Source organism: Aspergillus bombycis (genome assembly GCF_001792695.1).
Source record: "Aspergillus bombycis strain NRRL26010 chromosome Unknown contig00005, whole genome shotgun sequence".
In the NCBI taxonomy this organism is placed as follows: domain Eukaryota; kingdom Fungi; phylum Ascomycota; class Eurotiomycetes; order Eurotiales; family Aspergillaceae; genus Aspergillus; species Aspergillus bombycis.
Genome location: NW_019170007.1, coordinates 126,339 through 137,474, shown reverse-complemented (window position 1 = coordinate 137,474; position 11,136 = coordinate 126,339). Strand labels below are relative to the sequence as shown.

Sequence of the window (11,136 nt, the reverse complement as noted above, 5' to 3'; positions counted from 1 at the left end):
TCGGAGATGAGAAAGTAAGCGCTAAGGGTACTAGACAAGGCATCTGTCACAATATAGAAGGAAAGGATTTGTGCGTATTCGTTTGGCAATCACCCCCCATGAGAAAAAAGATGCCATCGCAGTACGCCATTGTGGCAGAGGGCCCCAGCCGGGTCCGGCTTGAGTCCAACGTCGAGATACCTCAGCCAGGAGAAGATGAAGTTTTAGTCAAAGTTCATTCGATTGCTCTCAACCCGGTGGACTGGAAGACCTTGGCCTACTCCAGTACCCCAGGGGCTATCAGCGGGTGCGACTTTTCAGGGACCGTGGCAGGTCCCGTTGGTCCCAAATGCAAACGATCACTGAACGAAGGGGAACGAGTGTGTGGATGGGTCATGGGTGCGAATCCTCTTCGTCCTTCGAATGGTTCCTTTGCCGAATACGTCGTGGCAAAGGCCGACCTGCTCTATCGAATCCCGGACAAGATTTCCTTTGAGAGCGCGGCCACCATTGGAATCGGTGCGACAACTGGTGGGCTCTCCTTGTTCAAAACCCTCGGTCTTTCCTTTGCCGAACGCAAGGTGACTCCTTCATCGCCTTCCGTGCTTGTGTACGGAGGAGCATCCTCGTCAGGTGTCATTGCCATCCAGCTTCTGCGGATGGCTGGGTATCGTGCCATCGCCGTCTGTTCGCCCAAGAACTTCGGCTTAGTCAAAGATCTCGGTGCAGAAGTGGCATTGGATTATCACTCGGACACGTGCGGCAAGGATATCCGTGCCTACACGCAGGACGATCTTGGCTATGCGCTAGACTGCATCTCCAGCACGAGCAGCATGGGGATCTGCTATGACGCGTTGCGCAGTCAGCCGGGCGCACGGTACGTCTCGCTTGACCCATTCCCCGACCGCGTGCAGCGCTTGCGACCAGAAATCCATGCTGAATGGATTCTTGCGTTCACTGTGACCGGCGAAGAGGTGGGGCTTGGTGGCGCCTTCCATCGGGACCCAACGCCTGAGGATTATGAGTTCGGGATTTCATGGTGTCCGAAGATTGACCGGATGCTAGAAGAGGAGAAACTTCGTCCACAGCAGCCCACTATTGTGGAAGGGGGGTTGCCAGGAGTGGCCGAGGGCCTGGAGAGGCTGAAGAGGGGCGAAGTGCATGCGTCCAAGTTGGTATATGTGGTTGGACAGGGGTAGTCGGAGAAATTATTATCAGAACAGGGGTTGTCGGAGAATTGATTGAATGACAACATACATGCATGAACCGGCTAAACTCTTCCCAGTCATTTTCAAACAACAAGAAGTAGAATTAAATCGTATTCTGAAACTCGTATTATGTATGCAAATTGAAACTTAAAGTCATGATTAAACTCAATCTATCAACTCCCGAGATACTACAATGTTGGTCTGATGTCCTTCATGGTCTCCACACTTGCCGTGCTACTATATATATTGTTTGTGTACCCTTAACAACCTCAACTATGAGAAGGACGAGAATGCACTTGCTAGCATTGCACCAAACTATAAACAAAACTCATTCCCTTGCACTTCAGATATTCCTGCTCCCATTTGCCACCGTGATACATGTCTCCACCCACAATTTGTCAGAAATTAGAGCGCAACCTCGCCGCGCAAGGCCTGCACCTTACGGGAAACGCACCGCAGACAACACGGCACAAAAGTACATGATCCAGCCGGGTCCATCCACAGTCAGCATGCGGATGAAGTTCATAGCGAGCCACTCGTGTGTGGCCTGAGTGTTTTTCGAGCCCGCATCTTCCTTCTCGCAGATCCGTGCGATGATCTTCATCGCTCCCGGGCCGTAGAGGAAATGCCCCGCGGAGAAGACCATTCCAGCCCAGTAGAAGTACTTCGTGGTGGGATCGAGGGTGGCTCCGTATTTCCACGTATTGATCAGCGCGGTTCCAAATGCGAGCGGATACGAGGCGCCCACAACGGCGATGGTGCGATCGAAGAAGCCCGGGAACCAATGTGGGAGAACAGGTCCACCGGCTTTGGCGAGAGCAGGCTGAGCGAAGGGTCGAATTGCGGTGGTTTGGTCAATTCCACACATCACGGACGCGGTTGAGATGACGAGAGGGGCCAACCTCAGGAGGTTGAGGCCGAGGTTTAGGTCTGTGGTTGTCATGGTGCTGGCGACTTTTGCTTGCTTGGAGGCCGTTGGCTGTCCGGGTTTGCGTGCAGTCTTCCAAGGCCCGTGGGTGGTGTAGTTATACAACCTCGATATTCTGTCGGTCTCTCCTTCAATCATACGACAACATAAGACCATTGATTTCGGCGACCCTATAGACCAGAGCCGAACATTTCGGCGAGGTTGGATGCCGAATCGCCTGTAAGACTATCGATCAGTAAGCAAAGGTGAAAAGCCAACAAAAGCTCAACTTAGTCAACTCCACAGGAGGTCGATATGTAAGGCACGACACCACCCCCACAGATTGCCAGTCTCAAGCTTGGCATCATTTCGAAAATGTACCAGTTCTTCAAAGACGGCTTCTTCAACTTCGAACTCGTCCGACTACTTGGATCTGCAACCTTTGGCGGATGCGAGATCGGCGAGGCACTCGATGTCCTCCCTCTCATCAAAGAACAAGACCCGAACAGCTGGTATAATGCATGGGTGAAAGCCGGATCCCGAGCAGAAACACTTGCCAAAGAGGCCGAGCTACAAGGAAACCTAGCCGCCCGCCGCAATGCATTGCTCCGATCCGCGAACTATTTCCGCGCAGCTCAATTCATGCTCAACACGCGACCAGATGACCGCATTCTCGAAACGGCAGAGCGCTCGATCCAGAACTTCAAAAAGGCCATCCGTCTCCTGGACGGGCCTGTTTACGAAGTTGACATCCCATACGAGGGCATTCACCTGCCAGGCTACCTCTACTTGCCCCCAACGTCCAAGCGCTTACGAGACGCCAAGACGCCTGTCTTGATCAGCACTGGAGGCCTAGACTCGACCGTTGAGGAGCTTTATTTTATTGGCGGGGCCTCAGGGCCCGAGCTGGGATACGCCGTGCTTACATTCGAAGGCCCCGGTCAAGGCATTGTATTGCGCCGCGAGGCCCACTCATACATGCGACCTGATTGGGAAGTTGTCACGGGGGCCGTGGTGGACTTTCTCTACGGATTCGCGACGCAGCATCCCGATCTCGAGCTCGATCTGACCCGCATTGCGCTCCATGGTGCCACGCTGGGAGGCTATTACGCGCTGAGAGGCGCGGCCGATCCCCGTATCTCCGCCTGTATCGCGGTAGACCCGTTCTATTCGATGTGGGAAGTTGCCATCACTCGCATGCCAGCTCCTTTTATCAAGGCCTGGACATCAGGCTGGCTGGGCGATGGCATCTTCAACGGCACAATGAACATTCTTTCCCGGCTCAACTTCCAGATCAAATGGGAGATGAACCAGGTGCAGTGGGCCATGGGTATGAAGACCCCGGCAGATGCCATGCGACGTATGCAGGACTTTACTCTCCGGACTGCCGATGGTGGAGAGTACCTTGATCAGGTCAAGTGCCCTGTCATGGTCACGGGCGCTGCAGCGTCCATCTACGCCACAGAGGACCCCAGTGCGAACAAGGTGTTTAGCCGGCTGCAGCATCTTCCCGACGAGCGTAAGCGTCTGTGGATTGGCAAGGAGGTGTCAGACGGAGGGCTGCAGGCCAAAGTTGGCATCTTTGGCTTAGCGCAGCATCGGGTCTTCGCTTTCCTGGATGAGCAGTTTGGAATCCATCGAGGTGCATAGCTGCCGGGATGTGACGAAGGTACAAAGCAACCTGGCAAATTGCAACATATAATTAAATTAGTATTATCAGAATAACGTAGTCAACTATCAAGACAATCCATGCAATCCAAACAGCGCACAAGCGCAGCACACAAACACCGAGTTCTTCTTCTCCAACTCCCCTTCCCTCAGTTAATCTTTTTAACCATCTTTTGCTTTGTACCTCCGATGCAAATTGTTCCCATCCCCTGTTTAAGCTGCAACATCCGCCTCACTGTCCTTCTCCTTTTTCGGATCCATGATCCCATACTCGGTCTCCAACTCCGTGCGCAGCTTGATCTGCTTTTCAAACCAGACGATAATAAATCCCAGAGCAGCAAACGCGAGCGAAACCTGCCAGACCAGCTTCAGCGTATCAGAGTACACGCTGATGACTTCATCCCGAACCTGAGGCTCCAGAGACTTGATGAAAGTAGCTGAGACATGAGAGTAAGCCTCCCCGCCGGCAAGCTGCGCCGCAACGGCAGGGTCTGAGATACGATTGGACAAGCGCCCAAACTGCGTGTTGAATATAGCAGCCGGAATGGAGATGCCCCAAATGGCGCCGTAGCTGCGAATAAACGCCCAGGTGGCGGTGGCCAGACCAACGTCCTTCTCTTCCAGGCCAACCTGCACCGCGGCCAGGGTCGTCGTGAGCAGAAGACCGAGACCGATGGCGGTGATGATCTGGTAAATGATCCATTCTGCATCGCTCGAATCGGCATCCAGGCGTGTGAAGAGGCCCAGCCCTAACAAAGCTAGACCCATGCCAACGGCGTGCATGGGCTGGTAGCGGCCCCATTTCGTGAGGATGATACCTGCGACCATAGCGGTTGGCACGGCGAGGATCACACTGGGCAGGAACTGCACACCAGCGCGAGTCGAGCTCGATAGCTTGACCGACTGGAAGTACACGGGTATGAAGTAGACGACCCAGAAGGTGAGCATGTTGTGGATGAAGGATACGATCAGAGCGGAAAAGGAGGTCCGGTTGCCGAAGATATGTGGCGGCATCATGGGCTCAGGGCACCACGGGCTGGCCTCGTACAGATGGAAAAGTATCATGCCGACAAATCCGAGCGTCAGACAAATGATGATGCGCCAGTTGGACCAGGGATAGGCGGTACCGCCCCAGGTGAGGGCCAGCAGGATCGAAACGATGGAGGTCATGAGTAGCGCGTTGCCGATATAATCAATCCGTTTGAGCTTTTTTTGCCAGGGCTCTTTCTGGTAATTGACATGTAGGAAGAAGAATAAGCAGACGAGAGCAGTTCCGCCAATTGGCAGATTCAGATAGAACTATGAGTTGCGTGAGCCAATCACGTCCCATCAGGGACCAAAATCAAGTAAGCACTCACCACCCATCGCCAGGAACTATGTTGTACCAGCGCACCACCAATAAACGGACCGAGGGAGGTGCCAATGGAGAACACGGCGAAGATCATCCCCATAAAGTTTCCTCTTTCACGCAATGGCAGGAGGTCGCTGACGATCATATCGATCATCACATTGATACCACCTCCACCAATTCCTTGGATTGTTCGGCCAGCGATCATCATGGCAGAGTTGATAGCACCGCCGCTGATACCGCTGCCGAGTACGAAGAAGGCCACAGCGCCAATCATCAGCCATCGTCGTCCGAAGAGATCCGCAGTCTGTCCAAATAAGGGTTGGAAACAAGCACTTGGAAAAGGTTAGTTCCATCCACCGAAGAGCCACTCCAGGCGAATCGGCTTACCTCGTGAGGAAGAATGAGTTGACAAACCAAACATAGTCCTCGCCCGCGCGCAATTCATCCGAGATGAACGGCAAAGCGGTTGATGTGACTGTCGACTCAACCGCAGCTAGCAGGATCGACACACAAAGTGAGATGTAGATTGCCCAGAAGCGCCATCCCTTCCCCTGCTTCTTTTCGACGGGCTGTATCGCAGTGTCCGAGGTGTCCGACATTGTATCGGTAAGTGTATAGTACAGAATCGAGAATCGAGCAAGCCGAAGCGGCTGGCTCGCGCGCAGAAAAAGGCCATGATCCCCAAGAGATTTCTAAGAATTGGGTGGTGCATTTGTCAACATGGCCGACGCCGAATGGAAGTTCGGTGATGTTTCTTTGAGATCACAATAGACGAACGTTGCGGGTCCCTGATTGGTTCAAGGTCACCGAATTTCATTGTTGCTATAAACACGGATATTGTCATTATATGCACGCACTCGCCTGAGAACCTGCGTACTTTTTCGCTGTATAAGCAAGCGCGGGTTCCCGCCAGCCCTTTAACGCCACTAGGATGGCTACCCATGGCGGGCCGTAAGCACTATTGTAACCGAGCGAGAGATGTCAGCCACCTCTGCATTACAATTTATAGAAAATGGCACTTTTCATCCCAATACTAGGATCTCAGCCACTAGGAATCGAGGTCACGCCATATCTAATATAGATAGACTGTGCATAAATTGAATCAATATTCGTGAATAGTTTTTAGGTTTTGTCACTGGTATACAATCCTATAAAAACTACGAACAGTACTATATTAGACTTGCTCTTTATAGGATCATTTTCCCGATAGGGTTTAGTATCATCTTCTTCATCAGCATCTATATCCATTTGCGGTATATTAATTTCAATACGAGATTCTAGATAGGTCATAGTCATACCCGTACTTGATGAGAGAGGAAGATCACAAAAGCCACTAGGATATTCTACAGGATATACCTGCCGCAAGCGCTTACATGAGCTTGCTAGTTTCTTGTGGATAATAAGCACCAAAGCTGCGCTGCTCCGCGTCATTCGTGGAAAGGCCAGCCCGGAGATCGCCAAACAGTCCAATCTTCGGCCCCAACCCAATCTGAGTCCCAGGCCCCCAGCATGCTCAAACACGAATGACGCGCAAAGAGAAGCTGCAAATAAAAGGCATCCATCGACTTGTTCGATTGCAACGACACCTCCACATACAAATATAACAGGGACCAGGTCAGAAATGCAAGGTCCAGGTGTAACTCGGTAGCAGGGTTCCCAAAGGCCAACGTTCTCCGTAAGAGCCGCATCACCTCTTTCGTTCCCCACCTCTCTCGACATCATCCCCCCCCCCCCACGTGCCCGAAGAATCTCGACCTCGGGGCCGGAGAATGTATGAACCACCGTCACGGCAAGCCTGCGATCGCTGTCACGATCTCAAATTGCGATGCCACCGGAACGATGCAGGGAAATGTAGCCGTTGTCTGAGAGCTGGCGCAAGCTGTGTGTTCAGTCCCTCAAATCGCGGTCGCCGACCCAACCATCAATTTCGCCGATCCGACTCCCAAACGTCTAAATGGATGAGCGACGGACAGTCGAATGTAAAATTAGCACCTCAGATAGCACAGCGCCTGAGACCACATTTGGCCAACCTCGACGCGCAGAACCAGTTGAGTACTCCGGATCCCTCTGGGATATGTGGGCTGGAGAGCGCCAACCACTCATACCGGGGCCGCCTTGGGAGGGAATACCCCGAAGATGACTGCCAGGAGCAGCCTCTCACAATAAATGCCGCGAATACACCGGTTGCCAGTGCCCATCCTGCCGGGCCGTCGCTACCGGACCTATGTATCGGCGTAGATCCCAGCGTCACTATACCGGAAGGCTTTCCACGGTCGCTGAGTCTTTCAGAAGGACCCCTGGAGGCCGACGTCTTTGCTCGCTTCACTCGTCCAAGCGAGGCAACTCTCACTCCGATCACTGATACTCACCTCTCTTTCCTTGAGCCCTTCTCGGGACTGGGTGTGCCGGAGACCGTTCCCCCAGAAAATGGTCCTGGCCCAACTCAGCCTTTAGACCTGTCCCAAGCAGCTGATGGCGGTCGCAAGGTCGGTCCACAGACGCGTTTTCTACAGCAGTTTATGGAAGACCTCCTGGAGCTCGATATAGACTTAATCCGACATACCTTAGAGGATCCCGTTGTATTCGATTCAACGTCAATGAGCACAAACCCGGGCGGAAATGGTAACCATACTCCCCCTTGCGACTGTGCGATTGACACGACTTTCGTTCTCACCCAACGATTCATTAACCTTTTGCGTCGGGGGGGCAACTGGACCACCCAGACCAGTGCTGCACAGAGCTCACAATGGAAATCACCGCTGGTCTCCTCGTCCTCATTTTCCTCACGGTTTCAGCAGCTGATCACCAAAGCAACACCTCAGAGTACCCCCGGCTTTTCAGAGATCGACTCTCAGCAGCCGGAGACGGCCCTCGACCAAGCATCACTACTACACGCTCTATCGACTTACCTGCGGCTCATCGAAACGTACCATATCACGTTCTCACAAACCGCCGACAAATTCGGCACGGCCCTGGCCGAGGGCTCAGCGATCCCACTCCCCTCGTTGCAGATCGGTGCCTTCGCCATGGACGATCCCGCAGGGCACATTGTGTTGGTGATTCAGTCGGCATTACAATTACTCGATCGCCTAGGAGATCTGGTGAACAGGCTCACGGCCCCTTTCTTGGCTGAGGAGATGGGGGAGATCGACGTCAGCCGGCCCCCAAGTCCTCCCAGTGGCCACAACGCAGTCAAGATGATCATGGTGGCGGTTCGCGAACGCGAAAGCCAATTCATGCAGGTAGCGGCACGGCTGCAGAGCTGCTGTCGCGAGGTACAGCGGTCGCGTGGCTAACGCTTGCGATGACGAATATTAAACGATGTAACCCAAGAAAGCTAGAACCTGGTGCCGCCATCATGACTTCTCGTGTTCCAGCTTCGAGAGCAAACACGGTGCATGAGTGGAGCCCATTTATGTCTATACGAAGATGATAAGATGACAATAGTAGATTATAAACCTTCGTATTCTGCCGGTGCTGCGTCCAACTTTTAATCGGCCATGGGGTCACCGAATCGGCGAACTTAACATCGGACGTTGGGGGGTCAATCAGCCGATGGCGGTGCTGGTGTCCTGCAGAAGCCAAGACTCGGCGTTTCTGTGTCCATGTACTACCGGTAATAGTGCAGCCGTGCAAGATGCGGGGAGTGATAAATACTAGTAGTAGGACACACGATACAGCAGACTCGGCAGGAGCCCAAACCCCTGCCATTTCTCAGACTCCACCCCACAATTCCAACCATCATGGCCCCGCAACGCCTGCTCAAGTTAACCCTGGGCCACTACCGCAACCCAGACTGCTCCGAAGAAGAATGTCACCGCTTTCTTACCGAGGAGTATATCCCCAAAGTAGTCGAGATCCTTCAACAGCATAAGCTAGAGACCTACAGCTATGTAAGGCTCCCTCTCCCTCCCAGCAAGCCCTCACCTCCCTGCGATTTGCAGCACAACCCAGCCAACCACAGGAGAAAGCTCACACAATACACGGAACTAGCACTTCACCCCCAGCCCGGTACAGAACGTGCTCCGCGCCGCAAGCGAGCGTCTCCAGAACGGCTGGACGGTTGACGACCACGACCTCACGGTGGAGTTCTACTTCCGCGATATCGCAGGCCTGGTGACGGTCTCGACGGACCCGGATTTCATTGCTCTGAAGGCCATTGAAGGGCCGTTTATCAGTCAGAAGGGGGTTGTGGCCCGGTTGGGATGGGTGGAGACCTATGTTGCCGATGAGCAGGTGGTCAATTTGATCGACGGCAAGTCGCAGTATGAGAGTTATGAGCAGGCGTCTGCTATTCAACTTGCGCTTTAAGTCTCTCTTGGCTTCTACAGAAGACGCAGCAGGTCTTCTTGATTACTATTAGTCTTATGTTCTTTCTGTCCCTACACAATTTGAGTCCCTAGATGGTTTCTGCTCCATTTTCGCAACGGTGACTGTATCCACCAAGGAATTTTCGCGTTTAAACGTCAGCCCGGGCAAGCCTTCTCAACCAAAAGCTGGCTGTCTGCCTACTTGGAGTAGTTGGCTTAGCTCCGTTTAGAGTTAGTTAGGGCTACGAAAAGGTATCCGAACATCTTAATTGAATTTAAAAGGCGGACGGAAAGCAAATCGGTCATGGCGTGGCGCCACATCGGGATCTACGTTACCTAACGCTTACGTTGAGGCGCCAAGACATCAACAACCACGTCCGTTCTACAGGACATTCACCATTTACGGCCTACAGCCACGTAGGTCCCTCCAACAGCTACCTACGTGGTCGGTATCGCTACCAAGTATGGCTCCAGATCATGTGATGAATCAAGGTTTCAGGATGAGCTGAAAGCCATTCTCACCCAGTTTGATGCATCGGTGTCCTACGCCTTTGCTTATGGCTCGGGAGTATTCCCACAAAGCTCTAAGCTGTCGCCCCCAGGCCCTAGAATCCACACTGATCCTCCTAGAGCAATCAAGAGAATACAAGGCGGCCAGCAGAAAATGATAGACTTTATTTTCGCAGTCTCATGCTCACAAAAGTGACACGGGGTCGATCTGCGGCAGCATCGAGATCACTACGCGGCACTAGGGGGGCTAGGGAAGTTTGCCGTTGCACAATATCAAGATAGATTTGGTGCCGGGGTATACTTCCACCTCTTCGTGACGGCCAATGGAAACCTCATTAAATATGGTGTTGTCAATATGGACACACTCTGCCGTGATCTACTCACCCTGGGACACGCTTTACCTGGCTGGGCGACTACGGAAGCCTACGAGAACTATCCGGAACAATCCCCGCGTGGAACAGGCCAACCAAGCCAATCTGATATCCACAATCAATGTTGCACTTTTATTACTTCCCGGAATATTTACCGAGCAGAAGCTTTATACGACAATCGCGGGTATATATTATCTTGGCGACCCCCGAATGACAGTAAGGGGTGACGATCCACAGAAGGTGCAGAATATGATAAGATACCAATTGGAAGACTGTCGTATGCTTTATATTCCTTTACTGCAAGGATGGAGCAATGTAACAAGCTGTCATTCTTCGAATGGAGTAGATACTGCTGAGTACACCATGTTCCAGCAAAACATGGATCCTGTCGTCCGTGCATATTCGGTTCAGAATCTACCCGGTGCCTTTCGTACAAGGCTCTATGCACAATTCCAGAAGCGGTCGGATATCGCAGGAGAATATTACCGCACTGTTCTACGGCAGCTGAGCGATAAAGGCAATCCAGAAGCCCATCTAGTCCGCGGACCTGGTCTTCGAGAGAGCGTCGAACAGGCTATTTAGACAACGGTACGATGGCCGAGCTTTAGTCAAAGTATCAAAAGCGCGATTACTGCGGGGTTTAGTAGGAGTTGAAGGCATGTTATTGAGAAGAGGCAGAAAGCGGCGCGCAGAAGAGGTTAGTAGTTGTGTTTGTTACGGTCAATGGTAGTCTCCGCTTCAATAGACAATGCTGGCCATCTCACTGTGGCTATATGCCCAGGTAATTTCTCACATGCGTCAGATGTTCGCTGGGTATTCTTTATTGTTGCCG

General features: G+C 52.6%; 6 protein-coding genes across 6 annotated transcripts; 4 read left to right on the top strand and 2 right to left on the bottom strand.

Annotated features, from left to right (window-relative positions):
* Positions 1–98: 98 nt before the first annotated feature.
* On the top strand, positions 99–1,178 carry ABOM_001278 (zinc-binding alcohol dehydrogenase family protein; the record flags this gene model as incomplete). Its single annotated transcript, XM_022528408.1, has 1 exon — positions 99–1,178. The coding sequence occupies one exon, from the start codon at positions 99–101 to the stop codon at positions 1,176–1,178; it is 1,080 nt and encodes a 359-aa protein (XP_022393854.1).
* A 448-nt stretch (positions 1,179–1,626) lies between these two features.
* ABOM_001277 (uncharacterized protein) lies at positions 1,627–2,130 on the bottom strand (the record flags this gene model as incomplete). The annotated part of the gene is made up of 1 exon (XM_022528407.1): positions 1,627–2,130. One exon carries the CDS (start codon positions 2,128–2,130, stop codon positions 1,627–1,629), a length of 504 nt encoding a protein of 167 aa, XP_022393747.1.
* A 339-nt stretch (positions 2,131–2,469) lies between these two features.
* On the top strand, positions 2,470–3,744 carry psoB (hydrolase psoB; the record flags this gene model as incomplete). The annotated part of the gene is made up of 1 exon (XM_022528406.1): positions 2,470–3,744. One exon carries the CDS (start codon positions 2,470–2,472, stop codon positions 3,742–3,744), a length of 1,275 nt encoding a protein of 424 aa, XP_022393748.1.
* A 231-nt stretch (positions 3,745–3,975) lies between these two features.
* Positions 3,976–5,712, bottom strand: ABOM_001275 (Major Facilitator Superfamily protein; the record flags this gene model as incomplete). The annotated part of the gene is made up of 3 exons (XM_022528405.1): positions 3,976–5,061; positions 5,121–5,445; positions 5,501–5,712. The coding sequence occupies 3 exons, from the start codon at positions 5,710–5,712 to the stop codon at positions 3,976–3,978; spliced, it is 1,623 nt and encodes a 540-aa protein (XP_022393843.1).
* A 1,170-nt stretch (positions 5,713–6,882) lies between these two features.
* On the top strand, positions 6,883–8,409 carry ABOM_001274 (Zn(II)2Cys6 transcription factor domain-containing protein; the record flags this gene model as incomplete). The annotated part of the gene is made up of 1 exon (XM_022528404.1): positions 6,883–8,409. One exon carries the CDS (start codon positions 6,883–6,885, stop codon positions 8,407–8,409), a length of 1,527 nt encoding a protein of 508 aa, XP_022393844.1.
* Positions 8,410–8,832: 423 nt separating this feature from the next.
* Positions 8,833–9,424, top strand: ABOM_001273 (EthD domain-containing protein; the record flags this gene model as incomplete). Its single annotated transcript, XM_022528403.1, has 2 exons — positions 8,833–9,006; positions 9,107–9,424. Coding segments are annotated over 2 exons (492 nt in total), but the record flags the coding sequence as incomplete, so codon positions are not given.
* Positions 9,425–11,136: the final 1,712 nt, after the last annotated feature.